Source organism: Delphinus delphis, chromosome 1 (genome assembly GCF_949987515.2).
Source record: "Delphinus delphis chromosome 1, mDelDel1.2, whole genome shotgun sequence".
Classification (NCBI taxonomy): domain Eukaryota; kingdom Metazoa; phylum Chordata; class Mammalia; order Artiodactyla; family Delphinidae; genus Delphinus; species Delphinus delphis.
In genome coordinates, this window is record NC_082683.1 from 137624022 (window position 1) to 137648577 (window position 24556).

Below are 24556 nucleotides of genomic sequence, written 5' to 3' on the forward strand. Positions count from 1 at the left end.
AATAACAGGAAGCATAAGAGGCTTAGGTTAACCTGCTCACCTAAACAGAATCTAAGTTATAGGGCATTAGTAGTTGTTCCAAGCATTTTCAAATTAAGCTAGTATTCTAGTGATACCTACCCATGGCTTCAGAATTTTATTAGGAAATAAAGTAAATTTAGCTTGTGCAACTGCAAAATCTGAAAAATATCAAATTACCGGAAAACACATGGCATAATGTTTAGTATTAAAATAATGATATAAATAAAGTTGCCTGAATTTTCTACAGGACAAATCAGAGTATTCTGTAGACAAAGCAACACATTTTGTTAAAAGCTGTTTTAGGCCTCAGTTGAGTAATAATAAAGAATATGTAAAAGGAAACTTAAATACTACCTAGTTCAGTTGGCTTAAGCTTTTGGTGACTGAGAGGCTCCTTTGAGAGTATGAAAGTTATGGACTCTCTCCAGCAAAGAGCATGTACACAAAGTTTTTTACTTAAAATTTCAGGTAGTTCACAGACTCTTGGCGCCTGTACTTCAGTTTAAGAATGGCTGATTTGGTTCAATCACTGAAAATATAGTATATTTGTATAATTTTCTCATTTTCTACTTTAATACTTTGGAAGAATTAGACCCCTGTCCTCAAGTTTATTGCTTTCTGATTATAACGGTTAAATCTATAAGATAACATGCATCTTGGGTGTCTCACAAAGAATAGTAACTTGCTCCTTTTTTTTTTGGCCATGCCGGGCACCATGTGGGATCTTAGTTCCCTGACCAGGGATTGAACCCATGCCCCCTGCAGTGGAAGCATAGATTCTTAACCACTGAACCACCAGGGAAGTGCTCCTATTAGCAACTTCTCTGTACCTTGTGCTGCTGAGGAGTGCCTCAGTCCCTTGGTTTGTAGCCACCTGCCACTTTTCACTGCTTCTAATAAACTGACAAGAGGCTCTAGCATTATAGTTCCCATTCTTTTCTTCAATTGAGAGTTTACCATAGCTGCTACTGGCATTGCAGCGGAGCAAAGGAAATCTCCACTCCTACTGCCAGCTCCTTACAAAAAGGCAGAAAGGGGTTCTAATTCATCCCTTTTCATTCCACACCAAGGCCACTCTTCTAATCTTGATTTGTCCAGTCCTCACCTCCAGAATCCTAACATTTCCATCCCCAGCAACTGTGATGAAATATCCTTAAAAGTCCTAGATTGTAAATCTCATTTCAGTCTTTTGCATAAGCAGAGACCCATTGGTAGCATTCTTTTTAAACTGTTAGCAGTTATTACTTGGAATGCACAGCACAGTGGGGAATATAATGGTTACTAAGACCCAATGCCTATACTACAAAATTAGTGTCCAGTAGGTCAGCCAGATATGTGCACGAATGAGGACAGAGCAGAAATATGGAACCACCTCTAGGTTCTAAATTAGAATCTTATTTTTATACATCTTTATTGGAGTATAATTGCCTCACAATGGTGTTAGTTTCTGTTGTACAACAAAGTGAATCAGCCATATGCATACATATATCCCCATATCCCCTCCCTCTTGCATCTCCCTCCCACCCTCCCTATCCCACCCCTCTAGGTCATCGCAAAGCACCGAGCTGATCTCCCTGTGCTATGCTGCTGCTTCCCACCAGCTATCTGTTTTACATGTGGTAGTGTGTATATGTCCATGCCACTCTCACTTCACCCCAGCTCCCCCGCCCCCGCCCCCCCCACCCCCGTCCTCACAAGTCCATTCTCTACGTCTGCGTCTTTGTTCCTGCCCTGCCACCAGGTTCATCCGTACCATTTTTTTTTTAATTCCATGTATATGCATTAGCATACAGTATTTGTTTTCCTCTTTCTGACTTACTTCACTCTGTATGACAGAGGTCCATCCACCTCACTACAAATAACTCAATTTCGTTTCTTTTTATGGCTACTATTCCATTGTACATATGTGCCACATCTTTATCCATTCATCTGTTGATGGGACACTTAGGTTGCTTCCATGTCCTGGCTATTGTAAATAGTGCTGCAGTGAACATTGTGGTACATGTTTCATTTTGAATTATGGTTTTCTCAGGGCATATGCCATTGTTTTAAATTAGAATCTCTTTTAAAATGTATAAGAGCTATGCATTGGTTGGTCCTGGTAGAGGAAACTTCTTAAATCCCATTTGAGGAGTAGAATTAGTATTTGTCTTCCCTTGACCTAGAAAATTGGTTAAAACAAGTGGTAAACAGAATAATGGCTCCTCAAAGATGTCCACATGCTAATTCCCAGAGCCTGTGAATGCATATCTTACATGGCAAAAGGGACTCTGCAGATGTAATTCAAGTTAAGGACCTTGAGATGGGGAAATTATCCTGGATTATCCAAGTGGGCTCAATCTGGGCTCAATCTAATCATGAGTCCCTAAAAGTGGAAGGGAGGGAGCAGAAGAATTGGCTCAGAGAGATAAGATTGAAGACGGGGCAGAAGAAATTAAGGGACTCAGTCCATTGTTGCTGGCTTTGAAGATGGAGGAAGGAGGACGTAACCCAAATGCAGTTGGTCACCAGAAGCTGGGAACAGCCCTCAGCTGACAACCATCAAGAAAACAGTCCTACAACTGCAAGGAACTGAATTCTGCCAACAACCCAAATGAGCAAGGAAACAAATCCTCCCCTAAAGCCTCCAGAAAGAAACAAACCCCTGTCAACACTGATGTTAGGCCGGTGGGACCCATGCCAAAACTGCAACCTACAGAACTGTTTGATGATAAATTGGTGATGTTTAAACCTCTAAATTTGTGGTAGTTCGTTATGACGGAGAGAAAAATATAAGGGTGGGAAGGTGAAGGAGGGAGAAAAATAACTATCAAAGTTCAGATTTCTTAGAAAATCTTAAAAATGCTTTGTGCATGCTTTAGAGATATGAGAATAGGAGGAAGAAAACAAAACCCTGTATTCTGAAGTGGGCCTGGGGAAAAAAGTGGTTGGAAACCAATGGCAGCAACAGAAAGGAGGCAAGTAACCAATGAGTGAGAAGTTTGCTCCTGTGAGGCTGTTGCTTTCTGTTTACTCAAAAGAGCCTATCTTTGTCCATCACATACTCTTCCTAAAGCCAAAAACAGGGAAGTAGAGGAAGAGGATTGTGAAGGAAAATCCCCACTTTTACAGCTTATCAAATTCATTATAGAGAGATTGTTCTTGTTAAGGCCTCCTCCCTGGAATTATGTCACCTGGCTAAGAAGACCTTGTGTTTAAAAAAAAAAAAGCTATTCAATGAAACACTGAAGAACAGCTACTATACTTCTACTCTCAGCCTCGAGATTCTCTATAGCAACACAGGGTCGCCTTTGCTAAGTTACAGATAACACAAAGTACTGAATAAAAGTCAAATTGTGGAAGGAAAGATTAGGGGCTTAAGCCTGAGTGCTTATTTTCTTTTATATCCTGAAGTTAATGTAAGCTGTGCTTTGTGAAAAAGACCAGTTTTTTCTTACAAAACAAACACCCTATTTTAGAGGACACATGCCATCCAATTTAAAGATTATATTTCCTAGCTTCATTTGCAGTTAGATGCAGCCATGTAATCAGATTCTAGCTGGAGGGAGGCATGAAAGTTGAAATAATGTGTGTGACTTTGAGGGAGAAATACATTTCTCTGTTTTTTGCCTCTCTTATTTTGAATTTTCTTGTTTCCTATAGTTAAGCCTAAACATAGTGCTATCTTATCTTATTCCAGTTACCTGCACAGATAAATGGGAATGAATCAGATATTGTCCATAAACTTTTTTTATTTTTTCAATTCTCTACATAAAACACCTAAAGCTTCTTATTGGACTCAGACTATATAAAACAATATTTAAAACCACAATTGTTTTTGGAATTAGTGATGATGGTATATACTAAAAGTATACTAAATACCACTGAATTACATATTTTAAAAGTGTGAATTTTATGATATGTAAATTATATCTCAAAACTTATTTAAAAAAACATGTTAAAATGAATCATTCAATGAAAGCATTAAATATTTAAATTTTTAAATTAAGTTTCACATTTAATTAAAACTACCATTTCTGTGGGATACGAGAATTATTAAATATCTGAAACATAAAACTTTAACATAGATCCAGATGCTTTAACTTGTTACTATTCTGATAGCCCCCTTTAGGTTTGCTTCTATTTTATTATTACTCATTTCCAGATTCAGATTTTGCATTACTTTGGAGAGCATATTATCATCTTTTTTATCTCCTGAAGCAGTCCCTTTGCTGAGGGCTTCTTCTGCTACAATAAAAAACTGTTCAGTTGGTTGAAGAATGCTTACTCCGTAGCCATTGTTGTTGTAAATATGATTATTGGTCATCTTCAACTTGGGTGCTGGAAGAACCTGTTAAATTATTCAAGGAAATTAGTTTTTCAGTTTCTATAAAAATAAAATATGAACTAATGAACATCTCATAAACTCTAGAACTTATTCTTGAGTTTACACATTTCTTTAGAACAACTGAATCTCGTTTTGAACAAGTATTATTTTCCTCACACTGGATTAATGTGATACTAACTACAAAAAGTTTTAGTATTAAATGGAGTTTTCAATTTTATCCATTATTGATAAAGACAACTGATTCTAGATGGGATACAGCAATATCCCATGAAGCTGACTTTTAATATAACATGATAAATATGAAAATAATTTCAGATAATGAAAATGCTAAAGATGAAAATAATTTAAAATAATGATATGTAAATTAGTGTTCTAGGGAAAACTTCATTAACTATACGAGTCTAGAGAGGGACCTAGAAAGGTAGAATTTATAGAAGTAGAAAGGAATGGGAAGGCATTTCACTTATAAATTATTGCTATTAATGTTTTAATTGGTTAGCTTAAATTATTTTACAAAGTTTGAAAGTAAGACTTAAAATATTTAATATATTCTCTTAATTTGCTTTACCTTGGAAAATCTATTACAAGTCTGCTCAGTGAAAAATTAAAACATTTATAAGAGTACTTTCTCATATTCAAAGTTATTTACTAAGAATTTAAGTTGAAATTATTAAATAAGACTAAACTTGTTTCCTATCAACCATCATTTAAACCATATTTAATTACTTGTACCATACTTTTCCAAATCAACAATAACATTTAGACTAAAATTTAAGACTGAAGGTATCTTTCTAATAATTACTTATAATTCTTACAACAATTCTATGTTAAAAAATGTGAAAATACCTTCATATTAACTCCACCTAAGGTGCTTTTTGAACTGTCAGTTGTTCTGAGGTTATTACAGTGATGAATTTCATTCCTTTCCAAAATAGCTATGCTTCCAGGATACAGTTCAACACCAGCACCCTGTAAATTAAAAGCAAATAAAACAATCTATAAAACACATGCACCTCTCCAAAATTTTCTTTAGATTTGAAAACTAATTCTATATTAGCAATCTAAACACACTAAGTTACATGAAAATACATGGTAGTGCAGACAACAATTTTGTGGAGATAATGTTTAAAACAAATTATTTGTGTCAGAGAATCATTGGGCCTAGAAGGAAGGTTGAATTCATGGCGTATAACATTCTCTCCTACCCAAATCAAGTCTTAGAAGGGAGTCAAAAGACCTCTTTAAGCAACTTTCAATAGTTATAAAAATTCATTTATATATACTCTAAATCCCTCATAATTCTACTTAAGTATTTCCTTATTTTAGTGGGAACTAAGAAAAAGTCATTCTGTAAAAAGGTCTTATTTTTCTGCTTCCTTTAATCTTTTTTTGATTCAATTTTCTAGTCCTTTAATGGTCTTTGTGATTGTTATCTTTAGACTCAAGCTGTCAGAACTAATCACAATACCTTACAGCAATGTCTGATAGCTTATAAGTACTTACATCTTTTTAAGTAAACGATCAAGTAACTGACTCATGATCTGTTTTACAGCCACTGATACCTAGATTTTTTAAAAACACACATAAACCAAAACTAGTAATTTCTTACTTTGGACTTAGGCAGTTTACTTTTCCTAAGTGTACTAAGTGTATAATGACACACGTATACTTGTTCTCATTTTATTTACTTTTGTCAGTTTCTAAGTTTAATTATAATTCAATTAAAAGATAAAATAATTGTTACCCTTTGTTTCCATATTAAGATCACTCAAAGTTATCAATAGCCAAATAAACCCATAAATTTTATAAAATAAAATACCTGGGCACCAGTTATTTCACAGTCTGTAATTGTCAAAGCAGCTCCTGTAAGAACACACACTCCTGTTCCTTCACATTTTAATACACAGTTTTCTAGAGTCATGTGACCAGACTCCACCACCACAATACCATCAACTGTCCCTTGTTGTATCAAAGATAGATGCATTAATTTCACATTATCAGCTTTGGACACCACAAAACTGTCATAAGAAGGTTCAGAAGTAATCATAATTTCCTCTCTCTTTCCAATTCCTGATGTATAAAGACAAAAATACATAATTAAATCAGTACTCCCAAAGCTTAAAGCCCTTTAGTCATTCAATAATACTTGTTCTTACTAAGTTTTTCTTTTCACACTTTTTTAATAAGTAACATCTGTAATTATTCAGTCAACTAATTAGATACTTAACTATAATGTAGTCTTTTGTCCTTATTTTGATGCCATGATGGAAGAATCTGGGTTTATAATCAATCTAAATGTACCTATGGTACTTATTCAACATATTCCTTCCACCATATATTTCCCTATATTATATAGTGAGCAGTCATCTACAAGATGTGTAAGATACAAAAAGTATCTTACCAAAACCTGGTTTCAAAACCATTATAAATTACCATAACGAAAAAGACTGGCAGAGACTTGAATTAGGTTACAAGATTAATGTAATCATATCCATAATTTTGTTCTAGAGTAGTCTGAGCAATCTTCTAAATTTAACATCAATCCAAAAATGAGGGGTTGGATCTTTAAGAAGACTACCAATTTTTAAAATTACAAATATGATCCTTATTACCCATATAGTTCAGCAAAATATAACTGACTACAGTCATCAAAATCTAGTGAAAATTTTGCTCAATTTTTGAATTGATAGCAAAGTTGAAGTCATCTGTCTTTTCTTTTGGCTAGACATGGGGAATAACCTTACTTTAATGTAAAAGGGCAAAATTAAATATGTTCACTAAATACGTTCAGAACCTAAAAGAAATTTAGTAAACTTTGCTTTTTTACTTCTTGAGTTTCCATGTGAATTAAACTTTTTGAGAAAATGCTGAGCATATTTTAATATAGCCTTACATTTAGGTTTCCCTACTAGAGTGCTATGAAGTGCTATGGAGACAGAGGAGAAAAAAGTAGTTTAGGTAAAAATATAGAGCTAGTAGAAGACATTGTGAACTGATTTTTTTTTTCTGATTTTGAGTATTTATTTAGAATCTCTGCTTGTAGTGCTACATTATCATGGGGAAAAAGTAGTCTCATAGATTGATTTGCTCTGGTACAGTATGTCCAAACGAGGTCACCTGTACAGATAATATACTACTGAACAGGTGAGAAAATCTTAACTGTAAAAAGCACATAAGGGATTTTTGTGAAACATAAAAACCCTGTTCTAATTTCTAGTAATCTGATTAACCATGTTTATAAAATACAGTTTCTCCAGCATACATTGCTGTTAAAAAATTGCAAAGGATGCCTTGCTAACCCTTTATAACGATGTCATCAGTCAATAAAGCAAGATTTACAGCTTGATATTCTCCTGGAAAAATAACTACTGTATCTCCACTATAACAACTATCCAAAGCCAAATCCAAATCATCATGCTGTTGGAGAAGTGTGTCTGAAGATAAGTCCTTTACCTGAAAAAAAGAAATAAAACAATAGGTCAAACTGAAACGGGTCATTTTAATCAGTTAACTCATTGGTAACATGTGCTTTTCCCAAAGACTTACTTTGTATAGGTAGTGCACTGTAAATACTCTATGTATTTATGTTCATTAAATGCTCAAAGTATCAGTCCATCAATTAAGGAATGATGAAAAGAGATTTTCTCATTACAATTACATTCACTAGTGAATGATTACAATCACTAGTAATTTTACAGCTATTACATACAGCCAGAAGTCATATTTTGACCTTTACATATTACCTCCTAAGCCTCACAACAGTTCTTTGAGGTAAAGTATTATTATACCCTTGTAATGTTAAGAAATTGAAACTCGGTGAGAGTAAATGATTTGCCCACGGACACAGAGTTAGTGCGTGGTGAAGCTAAGTTTTAGATCTAGATGACACCAGATCTCTTTCCTACTGGAAACTACTACTTTGTTTTAACTCAAACTGACTCTAAAATTTTGGTAAACCAACAAAAATTTATATATTAAAGATTCTAGAACTAAAAGCAAAAAAGTACCAGAAATTTGCACTGGGAGTAGGAAAGGGGAAAGAACTTCATTATTAGTGCCATGAAGAATGAGGAACTTTAAAAATAAAATCTGAACTAAAAATATACTCTGAAAAAATGCCTATTCTTTTATCCCAATAGAAATGGCATCATCATTCATATATCGTTTTTCTTATTATATAAGAGGCACTTATTGTAAAAAACAAAATGAAACAAAGCATAACAAAAATGGAAATTTTAACCTAAATAAAATATATAGATATTTCCTGCTTGTCTTTTTCCCATGCATATATTCATTTATTCATAATACCAATATATCATACCATAGATGCATATGGTTTTGAATCCTGATTTTTCTCATTTCATTATATCACATTTCCCCATGTCTTTAAATATTTTTTCAAAGCCTAAATTTTTTTTTTTTTAATTGGGGGTATAGTTGTTTTACAACGTTGTGTTAGTTTCTACTGTACAGCGAACTGAGGTGGAGTTCCCTGTGCTACATAGCAGGTTCTCATTAGTTATCTATTTTATACATATTAGTGTATATATGTCAATCCCAATCTCCCAGTTCATCCCACCCACCCCCTTACCCTCTTGGTGTCCACATGTTTGTTCTCTACGTCTGTGTCTCCAAAGCCTAATTTTTATGATTTACATAATAATACATCATACAGATGTGTCATAATATGATTTTCTTACCCTCATTTAGATAGCTTACAATTTTTTTCAATATTACAAAAATACGACCACAAATAAATTATGCACATCTCTAGTTATTTCTTTAGGATAAACTAGATTGAGAATGACTAAGTCAAAAGGTACAAAACATTTTAAGCCTCTTGGATACATATTGCTAAACCACCCTCCAAGAAAGTTTAACCAATTGAAACTTGGTCTGAGAACTCACTTTTCTGCAAGCTCATCAGCATGGGGTATCTTTTAAATGTATAAAAATATTTGCCATTTTAATAGGCTCACTGCCTCATTTTAATTTTCTTTGATAAGCAGTAGTGAACATTTTTTTCCAGATATATATATGAAACTCTTAAAATCCTCACTAAATCAGCAAACCAATACAGTCATTTGTGCTTGTATTACATCTTACATACTCTAAATACTTCTGTAGCAGACAGTACAAGGACTACCTCTGTAAATACTTTGGAAGAACTCTAGAATACATCTCATTTATATATATATATTAAAAAAAATTTTTTTTTTGGCCGTGCCATGTGTGCGGCTTGCAGGATATTTGTTCCCCGACCAGGGATCGAACCCGTGCCCCCTGCAGTGGAAGCTCAGAGTCCTAACCACTGGAGTGCCAGGGAATTCCCATCATTTATATTTGCCTTATTCACTGAAACAGGAAACATGAGAAAAATGTTTGATGGGGGAAGATAATGAGTTTAATTTTGGTGCCAGTTAATTTGAGGTACCAGTGGAGTCACTCAGAGATATCCAGTAGACCATCTATATAAGGATCTAGAATACAGGGCTGAAATCTGACAAGGTATAAAGATCCTAGAATTGTTTACTTGTATGATAATTCAAGCATGGGAATGGGTGAGATTAGCTATAAGAATGTATAAAAAGGAAAAGGTAGCACCCTTGTACAGAACACTGAGGAATAACATTTAAAGGATAGGCAAAAACAAGATATTACAAAGAAAACTGAGGAGTGGCCCAAGAGGTGGTAAGAAAATCAGATCAAGGTGTCATGAAAGGAGGAAGTAGTTGATCATGTCAAATGCTGCTGAAAGATTAAAAGAGATGGTAATCCCTACTGCATTTAGCCACGGCTTGGTCCCACATGACCACAAGAGCATTTTCACTGGTGTTCTGGAGGCAGAAACCAGATCACAGTGAGTAGAGGCATGAATGGGAAAGAAGTAAAGACAAGTGAAGCCAAATATTTCAAGAAGTTTGGCTCTGCAAGGGAAGAGACAAAGATGTGGTATTTAGGGTAGATATTGTTTTGTTATTTAAGATAAGACAGAATTGAGCATCTCTCAATGCATTCAGGAAGGAGAGAGCAGAGAGAAAGATACAAGAAAGAGGTGATATCCTGGAAATAGTGGAGTAAAGAGCTCCAAGAATTAGTTCTTCTAAAGCAAACAAATTGGCAAAAAATGACAGAATCAATGTTTTTTTGTAACTCTGAAATCTAATTAAACATAGCAGCCAAGGAAGTGCTAGATGAAGAGGTTGTTAAAATTCAGTAAGAAAGTGTTCTGGTGTTTTTACTTACTTGCCTACCATATCCCATTCTCCAGACTGACAGCAGTTGAGTGAATAGCAACAGCCCATATTTCTGATGTGGCTTGCTGGCACTGGGATGGGTGAGGGGTGGGGGAAATAGGGATCTTATTCTCAAAAAAATTGTGACTGCATTTTGACCTGTCTGATGATCAGTATCTCAGGAGAGGGACTGGCAAAGAAACTGACCTTTGTTTCACCTCCCCCAGGATGGAGCAGCTTTATAGTAGCATCTGATGAAAGCATTTAAAGACATACTCTACCCAAAGCTACCTGGGACAAAGGATGAAGGAAGGGCAAGGAAAAGCCTACAAATGAGGAGGCTGAAGAGGAAGATTCTTGGGGAAATAAGAGCTACCTTATATACTGGGGAATCTACAGTAAAATGCACAATCTCAGGGATGGATGCATACTCAGAAGAGATCTGTAAAGACCTTAAGCTTGTGCTTCTGGCTGATCACTGGGCCCTGTGCAAGCAGGAGGTGAAAACTAAGGCAGAGTTGTAGGCAGCCTGGCTTAGTTTGAAGGAGTGCCTCGACTCAGAGCTAATCTGCAAAGACAAGGAGTTTTTTGTTTTTCTTTTTAGCTGCAGGTGTCTAGGGAAATTTCTGTCAGGTCACTGACTAACTGCTGAGATAACAGAGACTTCAGCAGCCACACACAAAAAAGAATAGAGCCTTTGCAAAAACAGTTTGGAAAATTCACTAAACATATGGACAACTGCAGTCCTAAACAACCAATACAGCAAACCCTGGGGATGGGGTAGAATACAATTTCCAGAGTTACCACATTATAATATTAAAAATACCCAGTTTTCAACAAAAATTATAAGACATGCAAAGAAACAGGAAGCTATGGCCCATTCACAGGAAAAAAAAAAAAAAAAAAAGAAATTGACAGAAACCATCTCTGAGGAAGTCCAGAAAAGACTTTGGACTTACCAGACAAAACTTTAAATCAATTGTCTTAAATAGCCTCACAGAGCTCAAGGAAACCATGGATAAATAATTAAAGGAAACCAAGAGAACAACAGATGAATAAATAGAGAATATCCATAAAGGGATAAAACTTATAAAATTGAACCAAATAGAAATTCTATAGCTGTACAGTAAAAGTACAATAGTTGAAATGAAAAACTCACTAGAGAGGTTCAATAACAGGTCTGAGCAGGCAGAAGAATAACAAACTTGAAGATAGGACAATTGCAATTATTGAATCTAAGGAGCAGGAAGAAAAATGAACAAAGTCGAAAGGACCAGTGGTATCCCATCAAGAACACTGATATTATGGGAATCCCAGAAGAAGAGAGAAAGAAAAGAGCAGAAAGAATATTTGAAAAAATAATGGTTGGAAACTTTCCAAATCTGTTGAAAGATGTGAATCAACACATCCAAGAAGCTTAATGGATGCAGAATAAATACAAAGAGATCCACACCAGCATACATTATAATCAAACTGTTGAAAGCCAAAACAGAGAATCTTGAAAGCAGCAAGAGAGAAGCAATTCAATATGAACAAAGGACTGGCAATAAGATTAACATGATTTCTCATCAGAAACTATGGAAGCCAGAAACCAATGAGATGACATATTTAAAGTGCTGAAAGGGGGGAAAAAAACACTATCAACCAAGAATTCTATATCTGGCAAAACTATCCTTCAAAATAAAGAAAAACTTAAGACATTCCCAGATAAACAAAGCCTGGATCTTCCCTGTGCTAAAGGGAGTCCTTCAGACTGAAGGAAAAGAACACTAGATAGTAACTCAAAGCCATATGAAGCAGTAACTCCAGCAAAGGCAGCAAATACATGGGTAAATGTAAAGCCGGTATTATTATAATCTTTGTTTGTAACTCCTTTTCTTTGTTTCCTGTATGATTTAAAAGAGCAATGCATGAAACAATTATAAATCCATGTTAATGGGCAGACAATGTATAAAGATGTAATTTGTGACAACAGCAACATAAAGTAGGAATGGAGCTGTAAAAGAACAGAGTGTTTGTGTGCTATTGAAGCTAAGTTGGTATCAATCCAGACTAGACTGTTATAAATTTAGAATGTTAATTGTAATCTCCACGGTAACCACTAAGACGATAACTAAAAATATACAGAAAGGAAATGAGGAGTGAGTCAAACAAAACACTAGAAAAAACTCATCAAATACAAAAGAATATGACATATAGAAATCAAATGGCAGAAGTCCTTTCTTATCAGTAATCACTTCAAATATAAATGGATTAAGATCACCAATTAAAAGATAGAGACTGGTAGAATGGATAAACATGATCCAATTATATAATGTCTACAAGGGACTCACTTTAGGTCCAAAGACACAAATAAATTAATAGTAAAAGGATAGAAAAAAACATTTCATACAAATAGTAACCAGAAGAGAACTGCAGTGACTATACTAATATTAAATAAAATAGACTTTAAGTCAAAAGTTTTTACCAGAGACAAAGAAGGACATTATATATTGACCAAAAAGAATTTATTCATCAAGAAGATATAATAAGCACGTATGCAGGAAACAATGAGGCCCCAGAATATATGAAGCAAACACTGGCAGAGCTGAGTGGAGAACTAGACAGTTCTACAATAATATAATAGTTGAAGACTTCCATACTCCATTTGCAATAATGACTAGAACATCTACAGAAGATCAATAATGAAACAGGATTTGAACAACACTATAATTCAGCTAGACCTAATACACACAGAACTCAATACAGAAGAATACATATTCTTAATTGCACATGGAACATTCTCCAGGATACACCATATGATAAGCTACAAAACAAATTTCAATAAATGTATCCTCTCAGACCACAATGGAATTGATTTAGCAATGAATAACAGCAGGAAAAACTGGAAAATTCACAAATATGTGGAAATTAAACAACATTCTTAAACAACAAATGGGTCAAAGAAAACCCAAAGAAAAAATGAGAAAATGAGGTTAATGAAAACAAAATCACAACGTACCAAAACTTATGGGACGCTCAGAGTGGAGTTTAGAGTGAAATTTATAGTTATAAATGCTTACATTAAAAAAGAAAGATCTTGGGGCTTCCCTGGTGGCGCAGCGGTTGAGAGTCCACCTGCCGATGCAGGGGACACGGGTTCGTGCCCCGGTCTGGGAGGATCCCACGTGCCGCGGAGTGGCTGGGCCCGTGAGCCATGGCCGCTGGGCCTGCGCGTCCGGAGCCTGTGCTCCGCAGCGGGAGTAGGCCACAACGGTGAGAGGCCCGCGTACCGCAAGAAACAAAAGAAAAAAAGAAAAAAGAAAGATCTTGGGGACTTCCCTGTTGGTGCAGTGGTTGGGAATCCACCTGCCAATGCAGGGGACACAGGTTCGAGCCCTGGTCTGGGAAGATCCCACGTGCTGTGGACCAACTAGGCCTGTGCACCACAGCTGCTGAGCCTGCGCTCTACAGCCTGTGAGCCACAACTACTGAGCCCGTGTGCCACAACTACTGAAGGCCTCATGCCTAGAGCGCATGCTCTGCAGCAAGAGAAGCCACCGCAATGAGAAGCCCGCGCACCGCAACGAAGAGTAGCCCCCACTCACCACAACTAGAGAAAGCCTGCGTGCAGCAATGAAGACCCAATGCAGCCAAAAATAAAATAAATAAATTTAAAAAAAGAAAGATCTCAAATCAGTAACCTAACTTTATATCTTATGGAACTAGAAAAAGAAGAACAAACTGAATCCAAAGTCAGCAGAAGAAAGAAAATAGTAAAGATTAGAGCAGAGATAAATGAAATGGAGAACAGAAAAACAGTAGAATTAATGAAATCAAAAATTGATTCTTTGAAATTATCTATGAAATTGACAAACCTTTAGCTAAACTAAGAAAAAAGGGAGAAGGCAAAAAATAACATCAGAAATGAAAGTGGAGACACTACTACTGAACTTCTAGAAATAAAAAGGATTATAAGAGAATATTATGAACAAATGTACACCAACAAATGCTCCAACAAAATGAACAACAAAATGAAGTGTACAAAATTCTAGAAATACACAAATTACCAAAACTGAGTCAAAAAGAAATAGAAAATCTGAACAGACCTAGAACAAGTAAAGAGATTGAATCAGTAATCAAAAACCTCCCAACAAAGAAAAATCTAGGACCAGATGGCTCCATTAGTAACTACTACAAAACATTTAAAGAATTAACACCAATTCTTCTCTCCAATTCTTCCAAAAACAGGAGAGAACAACTCCTAACTCCTTCTATGACACCAGCATCCTCTGATAACAAAGCCAAAGAAACCAGAAGAAAACTACAGACCAATTTCGCTTATGAATATAAATGCAAAAATCCTCAACATTTTCTAGCAAGCCAAACCCAACAGTATTTTAAGAGTTATACACTATGACCAAGTGGGATTTATCCCAGGAATTCAGGGGTAGTTTAACATATAAAAATCAATCAATGCTACATTAATAAAATAAAGGGGGGAAAGAAACTACAGGATCATCTCAATTGATGTATAAAAAGCATTTGACGGCTTCCCTGGTGGCGCAGTGGTTGAGAGTCCACCTGCCGATGCAGGGGACACGGGTTCGTGCCCCAGTCCGGGAAGATCCCACATGCCGCAGAGCGGCTGGGCCCATGAGCCATGGCTACTGAGCCTGTGCGTCCAGAGCCTGTCCTGTGCTCTGCAATGGGAGAGGCCACAGCAGTGAGAGGCCCGTGTCCCGAAAAAGAAAAAGCATTTGACAAAATCCAATACCTTTTCATTATAAAAACCACTCAAAAATTAGGAATAGAGGGGAACTTCCTCAACACAATAAATGTAATTTACAAAAACCTCACAGTTAACATCATAATCATAAAAGACTGAAAACTTTCTCCCTGTATTAGTTTCCTAGGGTAACAAAATATCACAAACTTAGTTAGCTAAACAACAGAAATTTATTTTCTCACAGTTCTGGAGGCTGCAAATCCTAGATCAAGGTGTCAGTAAGTTTGGTTTCTTTTGAGACCTCTCTCCTTGGCTTGCACATGGCCACCCTCTTGCTTCCTCTTCACATGGTTGTCCCTCTGTGCATGTGCACCCTGGTACCTCTTTGTGTGTCCAAATTTTGTCTTCTTATAAGGACATCAGGCAGTTTGCATTAGGACCCACCATAAGGACTTCATTTTAACTTAATCATTTCTTTAAATACCCATCTCCAAATACATGTAGTTATATTTTGAGGTATGGGGATTAAGACTTCAACATACGAATTCTGGAGAGACACAGTTCATCCTGTAACACTTCCCTACGATCAGGAACAAAACAAAGACACCCATTTTTACCACTGCTATTCAACACTGTACTAGCCAGAAGAGGTTCTAGCCTGAGCAACTAGGTAAAAATAAATAAAAGGCATCTAGACTAGAAAGGAAGAAGTAAAACTATTTCTATTTGCAGACAACATGATTCTACATATCATATACATAGAAAATCCCAAAAGAATTCACCAAAAAAGTATGATAGCTATTAAATTCAGCAAAGTTGCAGGACACAAGATCAACACACAAGTCAGTTTTGTTTCTATATACCAGCAATGAACAATCTGAAAAGAAAATTAAGGAAATAATTCTATTTACAAGAGCATCCAAAATAATAAAATATCTAGGAATAATTTTTACATACATATAAGGTGAAAGCCTTTATGTAAAAACTACAAAACTTTGCTGAAAGAAATTAAAGAATGCCTAAGTAAATTGGAAGGCTCCATGTTTATGGATTGGAAGCTTTTCATATTGCTAAGATGGCAATAATACCCTAATTGATCTACAGATTCAATGTAATTCCTGTCAAAATTCCAATAGCCTTTTTAGCAGAAATGGAAGATCTTATCCTCAAATTTATATGGAATTGCAAGGGACCCTGAATATCCAAGACAGTACTGAAAAAAAAATTGGAGAACTCACACCTCTGATTTCAAAACTTACTACAAAGCTATGGTAATTGAACTGTGTGATACTGTCATAAGGATAGACAGTATCTGAAACAGAACTGAAAGCCCAGAAATAAACCCATACAACCAAGGCCAACTGATTTTCAACAAGGGTGCCAAGACTATTCAGTGGAGGAAAGAATAGTCTCTTCAACAATGGTGGTGGGACAACGGGATATCTACATGCAAAGAAATAGAACTGGACTCCTCACTCACACCATATACAAAAATTAACTCAAAATGGATCGATGACCTAAATATAAGAGCTAAAACTATAAAACTCTTAAGAGAAAACATAAGGTTAAATTTTTATGACCTTGGATTTGGCAGTGGATTCTTTGGTATGATACCAAAAGCATGAGTAATAAAAGAAGAAATAGATAAACTGAACTTCACCAAACTTTAAAACGTCTGTGCATCAAAGAACATTATTAAGAAAGTGAAAAGACAACTATGAAATGGGAGAAAACATACATAAACATACATCTAATATGAATCTAGTATCCAGAATATACAAGGAATTCATAATCAGTAACAAAAAGACAAACAGCCCAATCAAAAATGGGCATAGGACTTGAAGAGATATCTCTCCAAACCAGAGATACAAATGGCCAACAAGCACATGAAAAGACGAAATGAAAATCAAAATCACAATGAGATACCACTTCATATACCACTAGGATGACTTTAATGAAAGAGACAGATAAGTGTTGATAAAGATGTGGAGAAATCAGAACCCTCAAACATTGCTGGTGGGAATGTAAAATGGTTCAGCCGCTGTGGAAAACAGTTTAGTGGTTCTTTAAAAAGTTAAACATATATGGTTTAACATATGTAGTTGACTGGAAGGATATTTAGGACATTAATTCAATAGAGAATACAGGAGGACTAGGGATGGGATTAATTAATAAGTTAAAAAAAATTAATAAGTTCAGGTCGAGGAAACACCATGGCGGAGTAGAAGGATGTGCTCTCACTCCCTCTTGTGAGAACACCAAAATCACAACTAGCTGCTGCACAGTCATCTACAAGAAGACACTGGAACTCACCAAAAAAGATACCCCACATCCAAAGACAAAGGAGAAGCCACAATGAGACGGTAGGAGGGGCGCAATCACAGTAAAATCAAATCCCATAACTGCTGGGTGGGTGACTCACAGACTGGAGAACACATACCACAGAAGTCCACCCACTGGAGTGAAGGTTCTGAGCCCCATGTCAGGCTTCCCAACCTGAGGGTCTGGCAACAGGAGGAGGAATTCCTAGAGAACCAGACTTTGAAGCCTAGTGGGAATTGATTGCAGGACTTCGACAGGACTGGGGAAAACAGAGACTCCACTCTTGCAGGGCACACACAAAGTAGTGTGCACATCAGGACCCAGGGGAAGGAGCAGTGACCCCAGGGGAGACTGAACCAGACCTACCTGCTAGTGTTGGAGGGTCTCCTGAAGAGGCAGAGGGCAGCTGTGGCTCACGGTGGGGACAAGGACACTGGCAACAGAAGTTCTGGGAAGTACTCCTTGGCATGAGCCCTCCCGGAGTCTGCCATTAGTCCCATCAAAGAGCCTGTAGCCTCTAGTGCTGGGTTGCCTCAGGCCAAAAAACCAACAGGGAGGAAACCCAGCCCCACCCATCAACAGTCAAATGGATTAAAGTTTTACTGAGCTCTGCCCACCAGAGCAACAGTCAGCGCTACCCACCACCAGTCCCTCCCACCAGGAAACTTACACAAGCCTCTTAAGATAGCCTTATCCACCAGAGGGCAGAAAGCAGAAGCAAGAAGAACTACAATCCTGCAGCCTGCAGAACAAACCACATTCACAGAAAGACAGACAAGACGAAAAGGCAGAGGGCTATGTACCAGATGAAGCAACAAGATAAAATGCCAGAAAAACAACTAAATGAAGTGGAGATAGGCAACCTTCCAGAAAAAGAATTCAGAATAATGATAGTGAAGATGATCCAGGACCTCAGAAAAAGAATGGAGGCAGAGATTGAGAAGATGCAAGAAATGTTTAACAAAGACCTAGAAGAATTAAAGAGCAAACAAACACAGATGAATAATACAATAATTGAAATGAAAACTACACTAGAAGGAATCAATAGCAGAATAACTGAGGCAGAAGAACAGATAAGTGAAAGACAGAATGGTGGAATTCACTGCTGCGGAACAGAATTAAGAGAAAAGAATGAAAAGAAATGAAGACAGCCTAAGAGACCTCTGGGACAACATTAAACGCAACAACATTCGCGTTATAGGGGTCCCAGAAGAAGAAGAAGAGAGAGAAAGGACCAGAGAAAATATTTGAAGAGATTATAGTCGAAAACTTCCCTAACATGGGGGGCTTCCCTGGTGGCGCACTGGTTGAGAGTCCGCCTGCCGATGCAGGGGACGCGGGTTCGTGCCCCAGTCCGGGAAGATCCCACATGCCACAGAGCAGCTAGGCCTGTGAGCCATGGCCACTGAGCCTGCGCATCCGGAGCGCGTCCAGAGCCTGTGCTCCGCGGCGGGAGAGGCCACAATGGTGAGAGGCCCGTGTACCGCAAAAAAAAAAAAAAATTAACTTCCCTAACATGGGAAAGGAAATAGCCACCCAAGTCCAGGAAGTGCAGCGAGTCCCAGGCAAGATAAACCCAAGGAGAAACACACCGAGACACACAGTAATCAAATTGGGAAAAATTAAAGACAAAGCAAAATTATTGAAAGCAGCAAGGGAAAAATGACAAATAACATACAAGGGAACTCCCATAAGGATAAAAGCTGATTTCTCAGCAGAAACTCTACAAGTGAGAAGGGAATGGCATGATATACTTAAAGTGATGAAAGGGAAGAACCTACAACCAAGATTACTATACCCGGCAAGGATCTCATTCAGATTCGATGGAGAAATCAAAAGCTTTACAGACAAGCAAAAGCTAAGAGAATTCAGCACCACCAAACTAGCTCTACAACAAATACTAAAGGAACTTCTCTAGGTGAGAAACACAAGAGAAAAAAAGGACCTACAGAAACAAACCCAAAACAATTAAGAGAGTGGTCATAGGAACATACATATCGATATTACCTTAAGCGTGAATGGATTAAATGCCCCAACCAAAAGACACAGGCTTGCTGAATGGATACAAAACAAGACCCATCTGTATGCTGTCTACAAGAGACCCACTTCAGACCTAGGGACACATACAGACTGAAAGTGAGGGGATGGAAAAAGATATTCCATGCAAACGGAAATCAAAAGAAAGCTGGAGTAGCAATACTCATATCAGATAAAATACTTTAAAATAAAGAACGTTACAAGAGACAAGGAAGGACACTACATAATGATCAAGGGATCAATCCAAGAAGAAGATATAACAATTATACATATATATGCACCCAACATAGGAGCACCTCAATACATAAGGCAACTGCTAACAGCTATAAAAGAGGAAATCAACAGTAACACAGTAATAGTGGGGGACTTTAACACCTCACTTACACCAATGGACAGATCATCCAAAATGAAAATAAATAAGGAAACAGAAGCTTTAAATGACACAATAGACCACATAGATTTAATTGATATTTATAGGACATTCCATCCAAAAACAGCAGATTACACTTTCTTCTCAAGTGCGCACAGAACATTCTCCAGGATAGATCACATCCTGGGTCACAAATCAAGCCTCAGTAAATTAAGAAAATCAAAATCATATCAAGCATCTTTTCTGACCAAAATGCTATGAGATTAGAAATCAATTACAGGGGAAAAAACCCGAAAGAAACACAAACACATGGAGGCTAAACAATACGTTACTAAATAACCAAGAGATCACTGAAGAAATCAAAGAAGAAATCAAAAAATACCTAGAGACAAATGACAATGAAAACATGACAATCCAAAACCTATGGGATGCAGCAAAAGCAGTTCTAAGAGGGAAGTTTATAGCTATACAAGCCTATCCCAAGAAACATGAAAAATCTCAAATAAACAATCTAGCCTTACACCTAAAGGAACGAGAGAAAGAAGAACAAACAAAACCCAAAGTTAGCAGAAGGAAAGAAATCATAAAGATCAGAGCAGAAATAAATGAATTAGAAACAAAGAACACAATAGCAAAGATCAATAAAACTAAAAGCTGGTTCTTTGAGAAGATAAATAAAATTGATAAACCTTTAGCCAGACTCATCAAGAAAAAGAGGGAGAGGACTCAAATCATAAAATTAGAAATGAAAAAGGAGATGTTACAAGAGACACCTCAGAAATACAAAGCATCCTAAGAGACTACTACAAGCAACTCTATGCCAACAAAATGGACAACCTGGAAGAAATGGACAAATTCTTAGAAAGGTATAACCTTCCAAGACTGAACCAGGAAGAAATAGAAAATATGAACAGACCAATCACAAGTAATGAAATTGAAACTGTTATTAAAAATCTTCCAACAAACAAAAGTCCAGGACCAGATGGCTTCACAGGCAAATTCTGTCAACCACTTAGAGAAGAGCTAACACCCATCCTTCTCAAACTCTTCCAAAACATTGCGGAGGAAGGAACACTCTCAAACTCATTCTACAAGGCCACAATTACCCTGACACCAAAACCAGACAAAGATACTACAAAAAAAGAAAATTACAGACCAATATCACTGATGAATATAGATGCAAAAATCATCAGCAAAATACTAACAAACAGAATTCAACAACACATTAAAAGGATCATACACCTTGATCAAGTGGGATTTATCCCAGGGATGCAAGGATTCTTCAGTATATGCAAATCAATCAATGTGATATACCATATTAACAAACTGAAGAATAAAAACCATATGATCATCTCAATAGATGTAGAAAATACTTTTGACAAAATTCAACACCCATTTATGATAAAAACTCTCCAAAAGGGGGCATAGAGGGAACCTACCTCAACGTAATAAAGGCCATATATGACTAACCCACAGCAAACATCATTCTCAATGGTGAAAAACTGAAAGCATTTCCTCTAAGATCACGTACAAAACAAGGAAGTCCACTCTCATCACTATTATTCAACATAGTTTTGGAAGTCCTAGCCACGGCAATCAGAGAAAAAAAAGAAATGAAAGGAATACAAATTGGAAAAGAAGAAGTAGAGCTGTGACTGTTTGCCAATGACATGATACTAAAAATAGATAATCCTAAAGATGCCACAAGAAAATTACTAGAGCTCTTCAATGAATCTGGTAAAGTTGCAGGATACAAAATTAATGCACAGAAATCTCTTGCATTCCTATACACAAATAATGAAAGATCAGAAAGAGAAATTAAGGAAACAATCCCATTCACCATTGCAACAAAAGGAATAAAATACCCAGGAATAAACCTACCTAAGGAGGTAAAAGACCTGTACTCAGAAAATTATAAGACACTGATGAAAGAAATCAAAGATGACACAAACAGATGGAGAGATATACCATGCTCTTGGATTGGAAGAATCAATATTGTGAAAATGACTATACTACCCAAAGCAATCTACAGAGTCAATGCAATCCCTATCAAATTACCAGTGGTAGTTTTAACAGAACTAGAACGAAAACTCTTAAAATTTGTATGAAGGCACAAAAGACCCCGAATAGCCAAAGCAATCTTGAGAAAGAAAAACAGAGTTGGAGGAATTAGGCTCCCTGACTTCAGACTATACTACAAAGCTACAGTAATCAAGACAATATGGTACTGGCACAAAAACAGAAATATAGATCAATGGAACAAGATAGAAAGCCCAGAGATAAACCCACGGACCTATGGTCAACTAATGTATGACAAAGGAGGCGAGGATACACAGTGGAGAAAAGACAGTACCTTCAGTAAGTGGTGCTGGGAAAACTGGACAGCTACATGTAAAAGAATGAAATTAGAACATTCCCTAACACCATACACAAAAATAAACTCAAAATGGATTCGAGACCTAAATGTAAGACCGGACACTATAAAACTCTTAGAGGAAAACATAGGAAGAACACTCTTTGACATAAATCACAGCAAGATCTTTTTTGACCCACCTCCTAGAGTAATGAAAATAAAAACGAAAATAAACAAATGGGACCTAATTAAACTTAAAAGCTTTTGCACAGCAAAGGAAACCATAAGCAAGATGAAAAGACAGCTCTCAGAATGGGAGAAAATATTTGCAAACGAATTAACGGACAAAGGATTAATCTCCAAAATATATAAACAGCTCATACAGTTCAATATTAAAGAAACAAACAACCCAATCCAAAAATGGCCAGAAGACCTACATAGACATTTCTGCAAAGAAGACATACGGATGGCCAAGAAGCACATGAAAAGCTGCTCAACATCACTAATCATTAGAGAAATGCAAATCAAAACTACAATGAGGTATCACCTCACACCAGTTAGAATGGGCATCAACAGAAAATCTACAAACAACAAATGCTGGAGAGGGTGTGGAGAAAAGGGAACCCTCTTGCACTGTTGGTGGGAATGCAAACTGACACAGCCACTATGGAGAACAGTATGGAGGTTCCTTAAAAAACTAAATATAGAGGGCTTCCCTGGTGGCACAGCAGTTGAGAATCCACCTGCCGATGCAGGGGACACGGGTTCGTGCCCCTTTCCAGGAAGATCCCACATGCCGCGGAGCGGCTAGGCCCGTGAGCCATGGCCGCTGAGCCTGCGCGTCCAGAGCCTGTGCTCCGCAGCGGGAGAGGCCACAGCAGGGAGAGGCCCGCGTACCGCAAAAACAAACAAACAAACAAACAAAACTAAATATAGAATTACCATATGATCCAGCAATCCCACTACTGGGCCTATACCCAGAGAAAACCATAATTCAAAAAGACACATGCCCCCCAATGTTCACTGCAGCACTATTTACAATAGCCAGGTCATGGAAACAACCTAAATGCCCATCGATAGACGAATGGATGAAGAAGATGTGGTACATATATACAATGGAATAATACTCAGCCATAAAAAGAAATGAAATTGAGTCATTTGTTGAGATGTGGATGGATCGAGAGACTGTCACACAGAGTGAAGTAAGTCAGAAAGAGAAAAACAAATGTATATTAACGCATGTATGTGGAACCTAGAAAAATGGTACAGATGAACCAGTTTGCAGGGCAGAAGTTGAGACACAGATGTAGAGAACATACGTATGGACACCAAGGGGGGAAAGCCATGGGGGGATGGGGATGGTGGTGTGCTGAATTGGGTGATTGGGATTGACATGTATACACTGATGTGTATAAAATTGATGACTACTAAGAACCTGCTGTATAAAAAAATAAATAAAATAAAATTCAAAAAAAATTTTTTAAATTAATAAGTTCAAATTTAGGATTGTTGTATGTTAGTGAGACATAAGGTAAAGGTGCTGGGAAGAACTTGTAGTAATGTTGGTCAGCAAAGAATACAAGCAAGAAGGGAAAGAGAAAAGGGAATGAAATTACTGAAAAACCGCTGTTTGCCAGACACTGCTAGGTATTTTATACATAGCATCTCATTTCATTCTCAAAAAACCCTGTAAGGTGTCAGTGGTGGTGGTAGCCGTAATAGTAGTAATAAAATATTTATTTAGTACTTACTATGTGCTGGCCATTATTCTAAGCACGTCACATATATGAACTCATTTAATCTTCATAGCTCTATAAATAAGGAACACTCATAGCTCTATAAATAAGGAAATAAGGTATTATCCCCATTTTACAAATGAGGAACTAAAGCACAAATGGGCAAATAACTTGTTGAAAATCACATAAGTAGTAAGTGCCAAAGCCAGAATCTGGATCCAGGCAGTTTGGCTCCAGAGATCATCATCCTCATCAGAACAGTACACAGTTTTTTCTCTTTTTAAAGCACTCTGCAAATAGAAATTGAGGTTCAGAGGTTAGGCAGCTTGCCCAAGACAGGCTATTTACCTGACTACAAAGTCCATGCCTTTTCGCTATACTACTTGTGAAGATCACCAGCATAAAGATGATGGGCATGGATAAAACTGTTTAAGGAGAGAGTATAG

At 36.9% G+C, this 24556-nt stretch overlaps 1 protein-coding gene across 1 annotated transcript in view; it reads right to left on the reverse strand.

Moving 5' to 3' along the window:
• Positions 1 to 3601: 3601 nt before the first annotated feature.
• Positions 3602 to 24556, reverse strand: part of SHCBP1L (SHC binding and spindle associated 1 like) — a 45711-nt gene continuing 24756 nt past the window's right edge. The window contains exons 7-10 of the mRNA XM_060009805.1: positions 7648 to 7801; positions 6168 to 6418; positions 5195 to 5317; positions 3602 to 4351 (exon numbers count right to left, since the gene is read on the reverse strand). Coding sequence (XP_059865788.1) covers positions 4100 to 4351; positions 5195 to 5317; positions 6168 to 6418; positions 7648 to 7801 — 780 coding nt within the window. The 3' untranslated portion in view covers positions 3602 to 4099. The remainder of the gene's footprint in view (positions 4352 to 5194; positions 5318 to 6167; positions 6419 to 7647; positions 7802 to 24556) is intronic.